The sequence below is a fragment of the Dipteris shenzhenensis genome, chromosome 12 (genome assembly GCF_047967505.1).
Source record: "Dipteris shenzhenensis isolate YYH24624 ecotype China chromosome 12, Dip_SZ_1.0, whole genome shotgun sequence".
NCBI classification, from domain to species: Eukaryota; Viridiplantae; Streptophyta; class Polypodiopsida; order Gleicheniales; family Dipteridaceae; genus Dipteris; species Dipteris shenzhenensis.
Window position 1 is genome coordinate 9,483,447 of NC_141607.1, and position 13,348 is coordinate 9,496,794.

The 13,348-nt window shown below is 43.2% G+C and overlaps 1 protein-coding gene across 3 annotated transcripts in view; it reads left to right on the forward strand.

Moving 5' to 3' along the window:
* LOC147895781 (putative protease Do-like 14) overlaps nucleotides 1–13,348 on the forward strand; it is a 143,091-nt gene that overhangs the window by 80,048 nt on the left and 49,695 nt on the right. For all 3 annotated transcript variants that reach the window (XM_087382557.1, XM_087382558.1, XM_087382559.1), the window contains 2 exons: nucleotides 2,245–2,456; nucleotides 2,687–2,768. In XM_087382557.1, coding sequence (XP_087238683.1) covers nucleotides 2,245–2,456; nucleotides 2,687–2,768 — 294 coding nt within the window. The remainder of the gene's footprint in view (nucleotides 1–2,244; nucleotides 2,457–2,686; nucleotides 2,769–13,348) is intronic.

A 13,348-nucleotide genomic window follows, 5' to 3' on the forward strand; every position in this document is an offset into this window, starting at 1 on the left:
GAGATCGTTTAAAAAAAACAAAAGATGGGAAAACATGTTGTAGAAATATCCCCTGAAAGTATGCAGGCAGCTTTACTATCTTGATATAGCCAATTGATAACTTGCTGCATTTTCTTGCCAAATCCCAAGGCTTGCATTGTTTGTGAAATAAAGTCCCATTGAACAGTGTCAAAAGCTTTGGCAATATTAACTTGCAATAGCAAAACATCCTGCTGCATATATTTGGCATATTCTATTCCAACATAGGCATTAGCATTGTTGTCTGTGATATGCCTACGAGGAACAAAACCATATTGTGTAGGATGCAACCCATCATGCAAATAGCCTTTTATCCGATTAACAATCATTTTGGTAGTAAATTTGTAAATAACTGGCATAAGCGTGATAGGTCTCCAATCAGCCAAAGATTTACAGATTTGCTTTTTTGGAAGGAGTTTAACAAGACCTCTCTTCCATGTGTCTGGCATTTTTTGATTTTGCCAAGCAGAATTCACCATATGCAGCAAAGTATGCTTCAAAAGAGGCCAATATTCTAAGAAAAACTCAACTGTAAGACCGTCCCATCCTGGAGATTTCCATCTACCACAGGATTTGATTGCATCTGACAATTCCCTTTCAATAAAAGGTTCCTCCAATTCCAAAGCCTGAGTAGTGGAGATAATAGAAGAAACATGCTGTAAAAGCAAATTTCTTGCTGTGAAGGAGGATCTGCATAACCAAACTGCTGAGAGAAATGATGTACACAAACAGAAGCAAGCTGTGACCATGATGTAGTCCATGAACCATCAGGCATAAGCACCTTGCAAATGTTTGTGTTTAATCTCTTCTGATGCAAGCTTTTAAAAAATTGTTTGGAAAAACAACCTTTATCTATGAAAGCTCCTTGTCTTGCTCTGGTCTCCCATTTGGAAAGTTTCCTGTGATCATTGATTTGGAGAGAATGTTTAGCTGTTAGGAACCCATGGGGGCGATTAGAATTGAATTCTGACAACTTTAAAATTTTAGGGTTTTTGGGAGTGCCACGTGGCAGACTGCCACATGGAATCTGAGCTGGCAGGTCAGTCCACCTGTCCCACACATTTGGCAGCATGCATGGCAGGTGGCAGGGCATGCAGGCCAAGTGTCTGGCCCCAAATCTGGTAGATTTGGGGCAGGTTGTGGGTTGTCCTCTTTGGGACTGCAGCCCACCAAAAATCTGGGACAAGTGTCCACCTTCCACTCTAGGCCTGGGGGGGGGCTGAGCCTATAAAAGAAGGCCTCTCCCCTTCATTCCCTACATGAAAATTCGTCACTTTTCTTCTCCCTCCTTTTGGTTGATGGAGCAAAACCTCTCCAGCTCCTTCGGTGCAGTCAGCTTCTCCCCAGGCCATTCTCTCACCTCAGCGGCACTTTCTCTCTCTACAGCAGCACACTCTCTCTCTACAGTTCCAGCCCCACCTCTCCAGAAATCTGCCCCTTCTCAGCTCTTCTGGAATAGCAGCAACATCCTCTCTCCTTCTCCTAGCCTGGAGCAGCCACAGCCCCTTTCTCTCTCCTGCTGCAGTCTTTCTCTCACACACTTTCACACACACATACATACACAAATATTATATTTTATTATTATATTTGTGTATATACATACACATTTTTATTATACATAAATATATGTTTTTTTAAAAAGCTCGATATCAGATAGGCTACACTATTGCCATGGGCCTTGAGGGTCCACAAGACAAGCTGTAGCTCTTTACATGTGAGATAGTCGAAAGGTTTTGCACCAAGCTTGCCATTAGAAGGGCTTTAGGTAAAGAAAAGTATGATTATGATTAGATGCATACCTTTGAAATATGTTTGATGTTTAGCGAGTGCTCCAGATAAAGCTCAATATTAATTAGAGTTATGCCTTCAAAAATGTCATATGTAAGGGATCCACCAAAAAGAGAGAATTTTAGGTAAGACCTACACAAATAAGATGTTTCCTTCTCTGACATGCGGCATTGGAGATGGCATGCAACATTGTTTTGTCAATTGCATTCATCACACTTTATTTATGTTTTCTAACAATCAAATGATTTTGTATGGGTCATGCTTCTTGTTCGTGGCTAAGACATATATCAGTTTGGATGTCCTTCCGTTTAGCCTCGTGACAGACAAGGCATCATCATACTGTACAGATTGCATCATAGGGTCTTTGAAATACAAGACTAATCTGCAATTGTGGTAGGTTCTGGAGCATAGTTTCATGTTTTTTCTTGTTTCTTTCAGGTGAAAGTCAGCATGCAAGATGGGCGGACTTTTGATGGTGAAGTGGTTAGTTATGACTCGGCATCAGATATTGCAGTGGTCAAAGTTGACTCTAAGGTCCCTCTCCCTGCAGCAACACTTGGATCTTCACGAAAACTGAGGCCAGGGGAATGGGTTGTAGCTCTAGGGAGTCCTCTGCATCTTCAGAATTCGGTAACTGTGGGAGTTGTGAGGTCAGTATGCATTAACAAAGAGGTCAATCCTGGTTTCCTTTATCAAGCTGTCTTCAACAACCAAATAGATCCAGTTTTTGTTTTTTCATGTCACGGCTTTGGAACATGATGGAAGAACATGCATCTCTTCAAACATACATACGATTCTACAGTTTTTTGTGTCATGTTTCTTTGAAAGCATGAAAGGTGATCAGTCTTATAATCCCTGCTGCTTTTATGTATTCCTGTAGTTGTGTGGAGCGCAAAAGCAGTGAGATTGGTCTTAGGGGTGTCCATGGAGGTTATATCCAGACAGATGCTGCCATTAATCAGGTAATCATTCAATTTTGGAGATTTTGTTTTGTTTCTTTCTTGCTGCATTGTTTTTTGTCCCTTTTGCATCTTTTATTAATAGGCGATCCAAAAGTATCTATCCTTATAATTTAGGCCGTGATGCTATGCATTATAACTGTTATGACCAGTATTCATTCGTGCGTTTTCACTGCTTGATTTCAAAACCAAGGGCAGTGTCTAGAGCTCCTTGTGAGCATATACACGTAAAGTCTTGCTCAAGAAGACAAAAGAAGCAAATAGCATTGCTCTCACATAATAGTACATCAGCTCCAGGACATCGTCGATGATGAGCTCATGTACGAAGTGTTAATGGACTTCAATATGCTTCGTCCGTGCATGGAACATTGGGTTCTTCACGATGGCTATGCACCTTTGGTTGTCACACATGACCACCGTCCCCTCCTCGTGAAACACGTCCATATCCTCAAGTATCCACATGAGCCACAATGTCTCGCATGCTGCAGTGCACACAGCTCGGTACTCCGCCTTTGTAGAGGAAAGGGCAACAGAAGGTTGTTTCTTGCTCAGCCAGAAAATGGACCCTGATACAAGCACAAAACGATACCCTGAACACGAATGCCTAATGTCCTTGTCGCCTCATCAAAGGTCTGCAGCTCGTGGAGCTAAACAATCAAGGCGAAGTTGGCTGAGTGTCTAGGCACATTGCTTCGTTACCATCGAACTCCAAAACTCGGCTCAAGAATGTCCATGATCCGAGAATCGTGCAAAGTCTTCAGATACCACATTGGTTCCTATCACCGGAAGTTGACTTTGGGGGAGGCTCTGGTGCATCTTGCTCTTCCTATGGTTCCTCAGTATCTTCAGTCCTCAATACCTCTGTAATGGTTAAGTTGGGCGTTGGAACTTTGGGAACTTTGATGACCTCTTCTTCTACTTGGGACATTGTTTCCTCAAAGATCAAGTCCCTACTGATGAATATCTGTCTCTTCACCCGGCCAAAGAGCCAGTACCCCTTAGATTCTTCACAGTACCCGGTGAAGATGCACTTCATGCTCTTGTAATCTAGATTTGTCCTGTCATCTTTATGCACATGTACGAATGCATTAGATAAAAAAAACCCTCAGATGAGAGATAGTGGCCTTTTTACCATAAAATGCTTCATATATGAAATAACCTTGATCTTGGTCATATTGAGGATGTGAACTGCAGTATTCACTACTTCACCCCAGAAAGCTTTCGCGAGATTTCTCCCTCTAATCATGGTCAATGCCGTCTTGGTAATCGTTCACTACTTTCGCTCAACAACTCCATTCTACTGAGATGTGCGAGCACAAGTAAGCTGACGCTTGATCTCATGCTTCCTCTTGAAAGTGTTGAATTTTGTGAGGTGAACTCCCCTTCTCGATCAATGAGGAATGCTTTGACATCCTTCCCTGTTTCCTGGCCTTCCAGTCTTTGAATTTCTCAAATGCCCGAGATGTCTTGGTTGGGCAGTATATCCTAGTCATCGGACTAAAGTCATCCACAAATAGAAGAGTATACCCGGACCCTACAAATGAGCTGGTTGACATTGGTCTGCAAATGTCGAAGTGGAACAGCTCCAATGGTCCCTTAGCCCTCGATGTAGCCTCTTGTGGGGACCGCTCTCAAGGTTGCTTGCCCTCCAAGCAAGCTTGGCAGGATTTCTGTGATATCCTCCACCATTTTGAACTTTTGCATTTCTGTAAGAGTATTGTAATTGTCATGACTAAACCTTTCATACCACAATGTGGAATGCCCATGGTCTGTGCGAACAACTAGAGCATGTAACCCGTATAGGCTGTCCTCCTTGACACCTTGGGCCACCACCTAGTCCGTCTTCCTTGGAAGTGATGGTAACTTACCCATTCTCGAAGAGTACAGACATCTTATGCTTATCCAATCTGACTCATAGAGAGTAGATTCTCGCATAGATTTGGAACAAACAGCACACCGGATATTACCTTCTCTTCTCCTGTTGCAGTGATGAATGGAATACTGCCAACCCCCTTCACAGGGAATGTCGAGCATCTGTATCCTCCCATGCTTTGAGTTCATCTTTATCCACCGGCATTAGATTCCTGCCCTTGTTATCTACAATATCCTCCGGCCTTGCGTCCAGTCCCGTTGTGATCTTCCACAGCTTCTGGGCTACAAGGGGACTCCAGATCTTTACCTTCCAAATGGGGTAATTTGTCCCATCGAGCTTACAAGATTCTCCAAAGTTAGAGATGGCATAAGAGAGAACATGACTGGCGGAAGGAGTATGAAGAGTAGTGGCAGAAGAGGCTTTTAACTTCGACATGTCTGCTGTAAATTTCACACAGCAAAGAATCTGCAAATAGAAGTGCGGTAGATGAAATGGAACTCTGCAAACCTCGTGAATTGGAGTCGCTTTCCTGAAGAAGAACTCCTTACTTCGATGTGACAGCGTCTAGGGCTGAGAATCGTGCTCTGATACCATGTTGGAAACAAGGGATAGAATCACCTTTCAACCTCTATGTGGAATAGGAACAGCTTAGTCTCATTCACTCAATGATGCAGACCATGCAAGAGACCCTCACTCAGATGATAGAGTATATACAGCACATACAAGAGAGAGAATATAAGAGAGTAACTCAGATTTACTCCTCCACCAAATGGTGGGCACAAGCTGAAGGTGAGCATAAAAGACCAGGAAAGGGCTGGAACCTAAATCCTGAGATCACTCCTACTCTTCCTGCTCCACGCTGCCTTGTGTAGGCTTCAGTAGCTGCTGTGGCTGATGAGAAATGGAGGGAGGGGCCCCTTTTATAGGTTCCAAGGAGGGCTGCTCAGGCTGACTAGGAAGGGGCCGACCTAGACCGACCCATTCAGGGTCATTTGGCTGACCTGGCCGGTCGGCTAATAGGCCTACCAGGCAGCCCTATAAAAGGGGCTCCTGGCTGCCCTTATGTACTGCTCCTTTGCAGCCTGCAAACCCTCCAGGCCTATGTGTCAGCCTTTCCCTCCACAAAATGGGACTGAGATCCCCCAGCCCCCTATGATCAGATGCCCCTTTGTCCCCACAAATCGGGGGCTCACAGGTGGGTGCATTGATCTCTAACAGCTAAAGCTTCTTATATAATCAAGAAATACCACTTGGCCTACTGGTATAAGCTTTTTTGTGTGAAGGGATAGGTGCAAGGTTCGAATCCCAGCAGGGACGGACAGCTAACTGTATTTTTGCGCCCCCCCCCAAAAATCTGGATTGAAAAACATGCTGTGGGCTAGAATACAAAACAGCTGCGTTAATCCCATTTATAGCTATATGCAAAGCTACTTGGCTAAATCGTAGGACCAAAGGAATCCCCCAAAAAAGCATGCTAATATTCAATGCTCTCTGGGATGTCTTCTTTGTGCTTGCCCGCATGCAGCCTTAGATGTTGACAATTCTTGCAGGTGACATTTTTTTTGACGCAGACCTTGGATCAGATGAAATAGAAACAAAAAATATAGATTTGGTTGTCCTCTACAGCTTTCCTTTTGATCTCACATTGAGATTTAGCTCTGCATATCTTTGTCGCACTGTTTCCAAGTCTTGAAAAACTGCCTTCAATCTGCCTTTTATTCCCATGAACAGAGAAAGAAGAAATCATCTTTGCTTCCATGTTGGGAAGAAGAATTCCCCCTCTAACAACCCTCTCCTCTCTTTCACAAAGCAAGAGGATCTCTCATCCACACACAAAAGCAAAACAGTCAAGTCCTTAGTGAGCTTCAATACCATGATGGAAATCATGGTGGAAAATGGCAGGAGAGGAAGTTCAAGGGGCTGAGAGGAAAAGAGGAAGGGAGTACACGAGAGTTTACTTCAAACGAGACACACACATGACTTCATAAAAGCAAGGAGTGCACCAGAGTTTACATCAAACAACACACACTACACAGGCTTCATATCTAGCCTCTTATTACAATCATCTCCTTACTCTAGGTGGGGATGCTTCTTGCTCCTGTATTGAAGTCTAGTAGGTGGCTACAAGGTGTGTGGAGTTTACACAACCATGTCTAGGTTGTGCAAGCTGTGTTGGGATCTTGTTGGTTGTACAATTATTGTAGCTGCTAAAGAGGCAGCGGCGGATGGGAACAAGGGTATCTTGAGAACCTGTCCAAATGCCTTGCATGCACTAGTGCATGTGTGGGTTTGCAAAGTTCTTTTTTTTAAACCCATGTTGCACATCGATGGTTCAAACAAGACCAAAATTGGTGGGCCTCTAACTAATGATGGTATAAAGATTCTTGCTAGGTGTTATTGCATTTGGAGGAACAGGAGGCCTTGTTTTATGGTGCGTAACCATTTTTTTACCGCACCTTCAGCTGATAAATTTTTGATAGGGTTCCCCAATGGTGTGTAAAGATTTAGGTACACTTTGGGAAGGTCAAGTAATGTCTAGTCCTCGAGTACTAGACACACTTTTTTTTTTTTTTGGTGAGAAGAAATATTTTATTGCTGTGAAATAATTACATTCATAGTTACTCCAAAAGCGGAGTAACTACTACTCAACTGAAAATTTCAGTATAAGCCATATATACATCATGATCAATCAAATGAGTTTGAAAGCAATCATAAAACGATTGCCGCAGAGATCGTTTGAAAAAAACGAAAGATGGAAAAGTAGGATCACCAAAGACTCTATGATTTCTGTCCATCCATAGATTCCAAAGTGCCCAGTAGCGCACCCAGACAAAAAATAAATCAAAACCCTGTCTAGGGGGATGAAAACCAAATAACCAGAAGAACCTGCCAAAAGTAACAATAGGAAATCTCGCTCGAAGCCTCTGATGAATGAGAGCGAGGAAATCACAAGTATGTGGACAGTGCCAGAAAACGTGAGGCGCAGAGATTCAGCAGAATGTAGACATCTGTGGCAAACAGCCGAGGCAATATGTCTATGCGCGAGTAGCTGCCTAGATGGAAAAATGCCAAGTAGGACTCGCCAGAGGAAAAGCTATTGCCGGAGAGGGACTTTATAATGCCAAAGGAGACGCAGCTGCTTTCTCCACCACTTTGATGGGCGATCCATATGCCAAACAGAATTGGCTCTGTCAGAAACCTAAGGCAGAGGTAACAACACTTTATACAAAGAAGGCACTGTGATATGTGAGAGCTTCAAAGGACGGGCTGAAGAAGAGAAAGAATGGAGAAGCCAATCCTCAAGCCTATCCTGAAGTTCCAAACGAAGTACCGGCAAGAAAGGTTGAAGCATTTCTGAAAAGGACGATAATGAGCTTCCAAACCATACTTGCTAGCAACCGCAGAAAAAGATAAAAGAGTGCCATCATCCTGAAGTACATCCGCCATAGAAGAAATACCTTTGAAAGATATAAAATAAGAACGCTTGGGTTCTTGTATAGCCATAGGAGGGTGGAATACTTTGGACCAATAAATATTCTCAGCCCTCAAGGAATTTCCCGACAAAGAATCCCTGCCATTCCATGCCAAGTGGGATAAAATGTGCTTCCAATCAAGAAGCAAACGAGAGACAAAAGGGCAGCCTCTGATCTTGCCTTGAATAGAGCCAAATAGAAAATCCCACTCTGTAGGCTACCAATGCCCAAAAGCTGAAGTATCAATATATAACAACAGAGAGCGGATCATGAAAGCCCAAGGCTGATCCCCTTGCATAAACTGCAACATCATTTTCCCTCTGTGAGCAAGTATATGCGTTTGAATATTGAGTATGTTCAAACCCCCGTGCATCTTTGGAGAACAGATACGATGCATAGAGAGTAATCTGAGACTTTTCTTGCCATTTTTTGAATACCGGAAAATCTCCATGATAGCAGACATAAAGGAAACCAGATCTGCCTTAGTAAACATGATGAGGGGCAGATAGGAAACGAATATGTAATGGCCAAGTTGCAAGCTTCCAATATTCAAGTTTTGTCCTCAACTTTGTGAGCACCCAATCAGTTTGTTCAGAACGAGTGAGCCCCCAACCTATAGGATAGCCAAGATGTCTAATCAGTTGAGAAGTTGGAATAATTTCCCCAGGCCACAAAAGACTATTCCAGTCTTTAGCGTGCAACGGTAATAGCTTGGATTTCCGAAAATTCACATGAAGACCAACAGCTAAGCCATATGTAGAAAGAGCCTGCATAATCAAGGAGAGATCGCTCTGAGTATTTTTCGGGGTAAAGAAAGAATCATCAACATATGCTGGAGCAATCATCCTACGGCTGCCAGGAATCTCCAATCCGTGCAACATGCCAGTGTCCAAAAGGTGGTCCGTATATTGAAGCATTGGATGAGTGGCTATGGCAAATAGTAAAGCACTGAGGGGACAGCCTTGCCGAACAGAACAACCAAGAGTCCAGGTTGTAGAAATATCCCCAAAAAGTATGCAGGTAGCTTTACTATCTTGATATAGCCAATTGATAACTCGCTGCATTTTTGTGCCAAATCCCAAGGCCTGCATTGTTTGTGAAATAAAGTCCCACTGAACAGTATCAAAAGCTTTAGCAATATCGACTTGCAATAGCAAAACATCCTGCTGCATATATTTGGCATATTCTATTCCATCATAGACATTAGCAATGTTGTCTGTGATATGCCTACGAGGAACAAAACCATATTGCACAAGATGCAACCCATCATGCAAATAGCCTTTTATCCGATCAACAATCATTTTGGAAGTAATTTTGTAAATGACTGACATAAGCGTGATAGGTCTCCAATCAGCCAAAGATTCACAAATTTGGTTTTTTGGAAGGAGTTTCACAAGACCTCTCTTCCATGTGTCTGGCATTTTTTTATTTTGCCAAGCAGAATTTACCATATGCAGCAAAGTATGCTTCAAAAGGGGCCAATATACTTAAAGAAACTCAACTATAAGACCATCCCATCCTGGAGATTTCCATCTACCATAGGATTTGATTGCATCTGACAATTCCCTTTCAGTAAAAGGTTCCTCCAATTCCAAAGCTTGAGTAGTGGAGATAATAGGAGAAACATGCTGTGAAAGTAAATTTCTTGCAGACAAAACCTGTTGTGAGGGAAGATCTGCATAACCAAATTGTTGAGAGAAATGATGTACACAGACAGAAGCAAGTTGTGACCGTGATGTAGTCCATGACCCATCAGGCATAAGCACCCTGCAAATGTTTGTTTTTAATCTCTTCTGATGCAAGCTTTTAAAAAAATGTTTGGAAGAGCAGCCTTTATCTTTGAAAGCTCTTTGTCTTGCTCAGGTCATCTCCCATTTAGCAAGTTTCCTGTGATCATTGATTTGGAGACAATGTTTAGCTTGGCATAGTTTTGTTTGCTCATGCAAGGACAAAGGATGAAAGTGGCTGAGTTCAGTGAGGTCTTGACAAGTCGATTTAGCCTGAGCAACAGTTTCCCTCAGAGTCTTCATGTAAGACTTGCCATAACCTCTAATTACAACTTGCATTTTGGAAACAAAAGAATCCCATGCATTTTCAATATCAAAGTGGCTCTGAGAAGACAGAGATTGATATGCTTCAGTAACCATTGCCTTGAAAGCAACATGCTGCAAATAGCTATTGTTCACAATCAGATGTTGTCTTTGAGGCAGTCTATCATCTGGCATATCATGAAAAGATAGCCTCAACCATAACGGTGCATGATCTGAATGCACAAAGGCATAGTCAACCCACATTTTGCATGTAAAATCCTCATTTTGTTGTGGAGCTACACTATACCAGTGATCCAGACGTGCCTGATAAGAAGAAAGGGCATTATGTTGAAAAGTGTATCCAGGTGACAAAGGCTGCAATTCCTTCCAAACATCAACCAAATCAAGATGAATTAGAATTGAGACCATGCATGCCTTTCAGAGATTAACATATGAGGATTTCCTGATGTATTGTCTCTCTGTTGTGGAGCATTATTGAAATCCCCACATATGAAGGCATGATGTCTCCATGGACATCGTTGCATAGCATCCCAAATTGCACTTCCAACCCGAGAAGATTGAGGTGCATATACAGAAGCAAATTCAAACACCTCGCCTTGAATGATCCATTGAAGAATAATCCATCTGCCTTGATTGTCATTTAAAGCAAAAACTGGCTGAAGCTCATGCTTAATCAAAATGACTACACCCGAGAAAGAGTGCTCCCCAGCATAAAAGATATCATAGCCGCAGCAGTAATGACCAGTCTTTCCTGCATAGACATGTTGATTATGTTCTTGTAATGCCACTATATCAGGCTGAAATCGATTGATATACAGCCACACAGATTTCCATTTCCTACTGTCGCACATCCCCTGAACATTTAATGTAAAGCATTTGATATGAGCAACCATATTTACAGATATATAAAACAGTTATGTATAGCAGCAACCTTTAAGATGTCAACCCTGCATTTCTACCTTAGGGTCACGGCCTCTTCCTTGAGAAGAAACATCCGCCTGAGGAGTAGACGGCAATGCAGCAACCTCTTCTTCAGGGAAGAGGGTTCTGCTCGCTGTCACTGCGGCTCATGTGATTCCAATTCCTGAGTTGACTTCTGGAGAGTTTCCACTAGAAGATGCTCCATTCCAGGTGTGAGGGGGTGGAGGTCATCAAACAGAAATAACTTTTCTTGGACTTTGCCATCCATCAATTGGAGTTTTCGGTCCTTTTGCTGAGGGTTGAGTAGCAGAAAGCGAAGGGGAAGAAGCACTTCCATTTGAAACAACTGGGGCTTTGCCTTTATCCTGATTCACAAAAAACTATCTATTACCTTTATTTTTATTTCCAATAGATGCAGAAGCATCCTTATTGGGAATCTGAGCAGGCAAAGTAGCAGGAGGCATTTTGTGCTGACTCAGTGGACACTGTGAAGCCATGTGCCCAAATTTTTTACATTCAAAGCAGGCCCCTGCAAATAATCCCCATTTCAATTTATAAAATGCACTTCCCATGTCAACATTGTTCATCGTGACTGAATAAGACTCCGGTGTGGGATTATCAGTATCCCAAAGAATGCTAAATCGATTAGAGTTGCCATTAGGCCGCGGTGGGCAAACCACTTTGCCTAAAGTTGCTGCAATCTTAGGCAAGAGTGAAGCCATGCATTGCGGGAAGTCTACAACTTCAACCCAGACCGGACATCGATGTCGAATCAGAGCCTGATAATGCCTTGTGGGGGACCATGGCAAAATGTGCACCATTTGCTGCCCAAAAAAGAGTGGCGAATGTTCCAAAAGCATTTGCTTGTGAATCTCATCTACCATGATGACCTCAAAAAAGCCTCTGGCTGCATAGTGTACCTTACGAACAAATGAGCCAGCCAGTGTTCGGGTCAACCAATTACCTACCTCTGCAGTAGGTGGCATCCGACCTGGGAAAAATAAAATAACTGCATTTTTGGCATATTCTTTAACTGGATCCACGATTTCATCCACTTCAACCATGAGACCAACTGATGGAACAGAGTCTTTCCACTCTTTTCTTGTGTCTGCAAATCCTTCGTGCATGACATCATCAACTAGTTGTGCTTCAACAGAATCATGCACAAGGTCATGCTGACCCCCCTCAGCCTGCTTTTGCTTTTTGCATTAAACTGATTGATCCTTTTGAAAAGTTTTTTCATAGGAGTATTCTGTCACATGCACCCCTGCACTTGGGTGCAAGGTGACACACTGGCTACATCGACAAGTGCATTATAGTTCCCAGATAGGAGATTTTGTCGTAGGTACAGGGACAGTCAGGCACAAGCTACGTAGGTCAGTCTCTCAGCCTTAGGTCAAGTCAGTAGTCAGTTCTTGTTCACTAGTACCCACTGGAGAACAGTAGGTTAAGTGGTTCCATCTTATAGTTTAGGTCTTAGCCTAGGTTAGGAGTCCCTTTAGGGTCCCCAAAGGCTGGACAGGTAAGTAGGGAAGGCAGCCTACAAAGGCTGCCCAAAAACTCCCCTGGCAAATGAGCCAGGGAGGGCTTTTTATAGGCTGGTTGTAGGCCAGCCAGTCTGTAAAACAGAGTCGGTCTGTTGACAGACTGGGTTGGCTCAGTCCAGCCCTATAAAAGGGCCCCTTGGCTGCCCTGTTTTCTCATTCAGTTTGCTCCTGCCTTCAGTTCTCCTACAGCTCCACTTCAGCCTTCTATGCAGCCCTTGAGATCCTCAGATCTGGCCCTGCTCTAGCCTCAGTCCCTTGGCCATCAGTTCAGCCTGATCTGAAGGTGACCACGCAGCACAACAGTCGGAGGTTTGGACCAGCAAACGGAGAGAGGTTTGGACACTGTTTCCTCAGCTTTCTCAGCTCTCTTTTACAGTTTACACAGCTCACTCTGAGCTCTATATTTCAGTCATCTCTCAATTCTCTCATAGGATCTATCACCTCTAGTTTTCATTCTCTCACTCACGCAGTAACCCTACATTCCGGTAGACAGCACAAGCCTCTTCTTTGCCTTGCAGAAGCGTCCTACATCGTCAGTGTGAACAACATCAAGGTCTTGGTATTGGTCGGCGTTGCCTCTCAGGTCTTTGGGTCTACTATACATGTGCACAGTGAGCTCTTCAGAATCATGTTCCGTGCTCTCTTGAAGAGTGTTCTTTGTATTTCTTAGTTCTCCAAGTATAAAGCAAATTCTCCCCTGATTGGGGGAGGGGGCCCT